Source organism: Labrus bergylta, chromosome 14 (assembly GCF_963930695.1).
Source record: "Labrus bergylta chromosome 14, fLabBer1.1, whole genome shotgun sequence".
NCBI lineage: Eukaryota > Metazoa > Chordata > Actinopteri > Labriformes > Labridae > Labrus > Labrus bergylta.
The window spans coordinates 14,610,550-14,616,549 of record NC_089208.1 but is presented as its reverse complement, the minus strand read 5'-3'; the positions used below and the strand labels follow the sequence as shown (position 1 = coordinate 14,616,549).

Genomic DNA, 6,000 nt, shown 5'->3' with positions numbered 1-6,000 from the left:
TGTTTGTATTTTTTTGTTTCCTGAGCTTTTAAGAATGATTGAACCAAGATGAAGTTATTAAAAACGAAAATCACAGTGATAAATGGATTTGATATCTAGGAATGTTATAATGCTCAAACTCTATAGAATGCACATCTTTAATCGCTGAATAAGATATGGAACAAGCTAATGGATGAGAACGCTTCAGTCCAGTCTGCCTTCATATATGGTATACACTTATTGTATCAAATATTTTTACAGTTAAGGTTTTAGAAAAAGAAAAAATATTTAGTTGATCCTTCAGGTTATTTATAAATGGATCCACATTTTGTAAACAATTGTGCTCGTAAAGAAAGCTGCTAAAATCAATTTGCAGCTGAGAAACAGTGAAAGGTTAAAGTAAAAGCACCTTCAACCATTCTGACCTTTCTTTCCTTTTCTACACAAACTCACTGAAAACTCACCCGCTCTTCCCAAAGTGAAATATTCAACTCTTACCTCTTCAGCTTACTAAGAATTTTTGGATTTTTTTTCCCGTTAATTTCACACGAGCAGAAATGTGGAAAAAAATAGCTCTTAATCAGTTCATGTGTGTGCTCACAACTTCTTTAGTGTCTCCACTCATGAAGCTCGCCGTACTCTGGGAAATCACTAAACGGCTGATGCTTTCTAAGAAATATCTCCTGCACATAATGTCCTCTAGGATTAGGTTTGTTTTTGCACTAAATAAACTAATGGAACTGATTCAGTGAGCTATCCGCGGGGTCTGGAAGTGACATATTGATGATATGTTCCTCATCACTACTAGTCCTTTTTATAAGCAAAAGCATAATTCCCCTTTTTTTGGTGTTATATACTTCAATAGATACAAAGTTCATATACTTTTTAGATTTTATTCTTATGCACATAAATAATAATGTGAGAGGGCAGAAATAAAACATGTGCGCTGTGCCTTGAAAAACAGGAAACTTTATTGTGTATAATATTTGAACTAATCTGTTCTGAATATCCACGTTCCACCTGCGATGAAGGAAACATTTTCCAAGTCATTTCCAACACGAAGCCAAATCCAATGTCAAAGAACAACACAGGTAACTGAATTCAACATTTAATCAAATAGGTGAAAATATCGACACTGACTACAGAAGAGGTGTATTACAGAAGTAAAACAAGCTATCGTTTCTTTTAAACAAACATTTTATGTTTTTTGGTTGTTTTTACATCGGATTACATTTACAGAACTGAAATATGAGCGAAACAGACTTCAATGAAAGCCATAGCCATATGTACCAGTGAAACATGATCTGCCCTTAATCTTAAAAGATAATATTTGCATGTATTTTATACAAAATAGAATTTATCAACCAATATGAGGGTAGTGCAATTCTGTCAGGCTCTGGTAGATTTACTTTCACGCGGAGGTTCAACTTTTTTTTTTTCTTTTTTTTTCTATTTTGTGACCAGTAAATCCTCACAGCAATATACATGGGAGCCAAAAGCCTGGACCTTTTACAAAAGATACCTTTCAAAACAAAGAAAGTACTAGAAGTTGGATAAGTGCTACTTAAAATGTAACTGCTTGAATACTTCTGTTTGTTAGTTGTTTTTTTTTTTTTTAATTCTCCTCTGCTTTGGTCACTTACACAACACAAAAACACTCCTCCAGCCTGTCTCACCCTTCTCTCCCTCCCTCCCTCGTTTCCGTATAACTTTTAAACACAGTTAGCATTCATGTGGACTTTCCCGTTGACTCTTAGAATTTACATTTACTTCACAAGACAAAAAATGTTTAACACTTCCTAATGTATTCAACACGTCTACCTTATCAAACACAAATGAAAAAAATATGTACTTTCTCGAGTCATTTAATATACAAAAAGGATTGGGTAAAATAATTCATATCAAAGAGGATCAAGCTGATGTATTCAAAATCACAGAAAATATTTTCTTTCTTTTTTTTTTTTTTTTACAATAGATCAATCTCCAAAAGTATTGATATTTGATAAGGGTTTATCTATTTCCTGATTTGAAATCTTATTTCTATGGCTCTCTGTCTCCCTTTCGCAAGGCCTTTAATCGAACAAGTAGTTGAAAGTTAAAAGAGAAAAAGTGTATAGGAGTATAGAGGTTATGTCTATGTAAAAATAGTTTGTAATAATAGACACTGTTTACATTGCACTGGTTATGTCGGCGCTGCTATAAACACCTATGGCCATTTAGAAACGAGCAGGGTTTAGGTTACATCAACACGTTAAAGCTGGTTTTCTGAAGCACCACCACCGGGAAACGACTGTAATACTGTTTGCAAAAGTTACCCAAACAAAGAGACAGTTTTGTCAAATATTCCCCGAATAATAATCCACAATGAAGTGAGCGGATTGGTTTTTTTTTTTTTTTTTCTCCTTACAGCACAAGGCCACGAGAGCGAGCAAGCAGGTGAAAGCTGAAAGCCTGCACAGTACATGACCATCCTTTTGGCAGAATGGCTGATTAATAACATGATGGCTCTTATTGAATAGTGGCTCGTACTCGGCCAGAGCCCGCTGTGCTGTTTGCTGTAAGTAACACACAAATGAGCTGTCTCCATGGCAACCTGCTACCTGGTCTGCTAACTGCAATTCAGGATTATGGGCGGAGGGATGAGTACCATTCAGAATAAATATTTGAGAATGTATAAGGTCGACATTGTAGGCATAGAGGCAGTTACAAGAAACACAGAGGAAAATAGAAGCATATCTGCTAAGAGGGGGGAGGATTGTGTTTGTACAACTGTGCAGTCAGTGTTTTGGTTTGGCCATCACATTAGTTGGTACACATACATTTTTTTGATTACAAATGCACCAAGTGCTGACCACCACCTGTTTGACAGCAGCAGATATTCCTGCTGACCTTGCAATCTTTTAAAATACAATGTGTTTGTGCATCTCCATAAAAAAAGTCTGTCATACACTTTCTCGGAGAACAATCAGTAAGTTTAAGCTGGTGTCGGTGTGATACTGGACTAAAGGAGCACTCTCGAGCACAGTAACAAGAACCACATCATGTTGAATTCCATCCGAATAATTACTTTTTTCACTTCTCCAGGAAAGGAGGCATAAAATCTCTCTTTTAATACATTTGGCACTAGTGGATCACATCGAGGTGATGTGATCACTCATAGCCTGAGCTTTGATTCACAAATTTCATGGACCGAAGTCATCTTAATCCAAAAAAAAATAAACTTTAAGAGATTAAATCCTGTGCCAAGAACAGAAGTTCCATCGATTTTGGGTGTCTCTATTTTACATCTCATATACAAAATAAATAGATTTCTGTTTAATTATCTTCATAGCCATCTTTATATTTTGGGCTGGTCAAAAGAATAAATACCTCAGTAGCTGTTGATGTAAACACTTTAAGATGAACCTGATTATAGGATGTATTTGATGTGGAATGGCATATTTCACAGACAGGTAAAGTCATTAAAAATGTGTTTTCAGAAATATCTTGTTGTTGAATGTCTTTTTTTTTCCTTCTGTTTTTGGGAGTCCTACATGGGGATGTTGGTTGAACCAAACTGGGTTTGGTTTGACTTGGTTACTAAACTTGGAGCTATTCGGCCGTTCTGAGATCATCTCAAATCTATCACTTAATGTTTTAATGCTGCTTAAAATCCAGTCCAGTGATCTTACAGGTTCCATCAGCATTATTTCCAGTCCTACTTGGCCATAAGTCACTCCGAGTGAGATCTAGAAAACTAAACTTTAAAGTAAGGTTGAATGAAAACCAAAATAGAAACGCTGTGGAAATTCAGCCACAAGGTTGCAATTATGCAATTGCATATCAATAAATTGAACAGGGTTTGTTGAAAATGTTATCCCAATTAACAACTGACTGATTATTCTAGCCCTAAAAATAATAAATGTTACACAACATTAGACAGCCTTGTTTCAATTCCAGTGGTGTCCATTTTAGCACAAAGCTGGATGCAGCCTCTCTAAAACTTGTTAGATAAAAAGGATCTTGATGTGTCATTTATATTAACTTTTTATATATAATATTAATCTGGATACTCTAAAATTATGCAATACTGATTGAGAAATACAGTAGAATTATCAAATTGACTTCACATGAGGAAAAGGGCAAACACATGCAATGTGTTTTTGGGGACATAAAAACATCTTTTCATTCTTTTCTGTCGTTTATATGTTATTCTCATTCTTTTTAAGACCTAATCCTTATAATTAAGATCTTCATATTTCATACTGATGTACATATATCCTATTTGTACCATATGCTGTTTTCCTACGATGCACATTTAAGGTCCAGAACAGAGAGAGCTGCCCACATTAAAAACACCACAACGGTTGCTTGGAGAGAAAAAAAAAACAAACAGGAGAAATATGCAGACGGATGTCGAGGTTAGAATCTTTTGCAAAACAACACGGGATTATATAGGATGGCTTTGAAAGCTAAAAGGCACTGTTTTTCCCTTCTCAGATACATCCTGTGTAAACATTTCACTGAGTGAGTGTGTGTCCTCGTATACATTTTCTATGTTAGTGTGCGTAAGTGTGTGGTCAGAAATGAATAAAACAAAAGAATATTCCTCGAGCTGATTTTTTTTTTCTACCATTGGTCGGATTCTACAATTTCAGAGAAGATAACTGATTTTGCAGCTGAAAACAGTTCATCCTTGATTCCTTGGGTGCAAATAAGACTCTCCAATGTCAGAGTGAGTTCTAATTTTTCTGTTTATCCCCTTCAATGCCGAGTGCTCTGGAAACCGAAACAATTGAACACAACATTCTGTGCGCAGTGGAGCTGTGGGGGGCAAACACTGATGGGCGAGGCAGGTGAGCAGAGTAGCAGTGGGACTGAACTTGGGGCGAGCTTCAACACGCTGCTTATCAGGTGAGCAGGACGGCAGGGTGAGATTGATGTTGATGGAGGGAAAGGTGTTTCTAGGTGTTGGTTTGTCAGCAATATCAGCAATAAAACACAAGTGGCAGGAGAGAGAAAATAGGCAGGCAGCCACCAAAAGAAACTGCATTAGATCTGTGAGGACATGGCTGTGGACGGAGGGGGGGGGGGGGGGTTGAGGGGCCTCTTGCCAACATACCAGCCAATATTTCTCCTCTGGAGGACAAAAATTCTTCCTGGTTAGTCGAGAAGAATGGCTTCAGGTCAGCTGAGAGGCTTCCTAGCATAGTTTAGCCAAACCTTAGACAGGATAAGAAGGCATGAGGCGGCAGGTATTGTGCTCCGAAATTTGGCTGAATGGCTGGTGGGGTGTGGCAGAATTCCTACGGGGGGCTTGGGAAAACTGGAGGAATCAAAACAGAGCAGTAGGGGAGGCAGGACAAGCCAAGGCTTAGAGTTCAGGGGCGAAATCTCGGGGCCCCCGAGAGGTACACGGGCAGGGCTGAATTTAAGGCATTGCTTCACAGTTTAAGGCAGTCATTTCTGATGAAACAGCAGAGGCTTGACGCTCCCGTCTTTGAATTTTGGTATCTGGTTGGTGATGATCTCTGCCAGCATCTCAGGGAATTCCACACTGAGGGTTTTATTCACAAAGGTGTAGAAACAGATCTGGAGAAGACCCTCCACCATCTGGACGAGGAAGAGACACAGACAGATTAATGAGACTTCATTAGATATTAAAAAACTTTTTTCTTTCTTTTTTTTTTTTTTTTAATTTGCAGGATTATCTTGAAATGAGCCTCAGGTCTATATACAGGAGGTTTTTAATTCTGCAATTAAGAGGCTTTATGTAGAGACGGCATGTAACGGATTCGACTGGAACATTATGCACTTAGTGGGCTCTGCGAGTGTATTCTTCAGGGTTTTACACTAATCAGTTTGGTACAGGGAACTCAGCTGAACTCTGAGATACTGATGCACTTTAACCACAAGCTATGATTCATTAAGTTTGACTGGCATGAAAAAAAAAAAAGGTTTTAAAAAAAGAAGCAAGAAACTCTAAATGTTAGGGGTGCAACAGGTCACAAATCTTTCAAAAGGATTGAATTTGTGTCACTG

The 6,000-nt window shown here is 37.6% G+C and overlaps 1 protein-coding gene across 2 annotated transcripts in view; it reads right to left on the bottom strand.

Annotated features, from left to right (window-relative positions):
• Positions 1 to 928: 928 nt before the first annotated feature.
• Positions 929 to 6,000, bottom strand: part of LOC109995642 (glucocorticoid receptor) — a 63,671-nt gene continuing 58,599 nt past the window's right edge. For both annotated transcript variants that reach the window (XM_020649437.3, XM_065963117.1), the window contains one exon: positions 929 to 5,571. In XM_020649437.3, the coding sequence (XP_020505093.3) occupies positions 5,419 to 5,571 (153 nt within the window). In that variant the 3' untranslated portion in view covers positions 929 to 5,418. The remainder of the gene's footprint in view (positions 5,572 to 6,000) is intronic.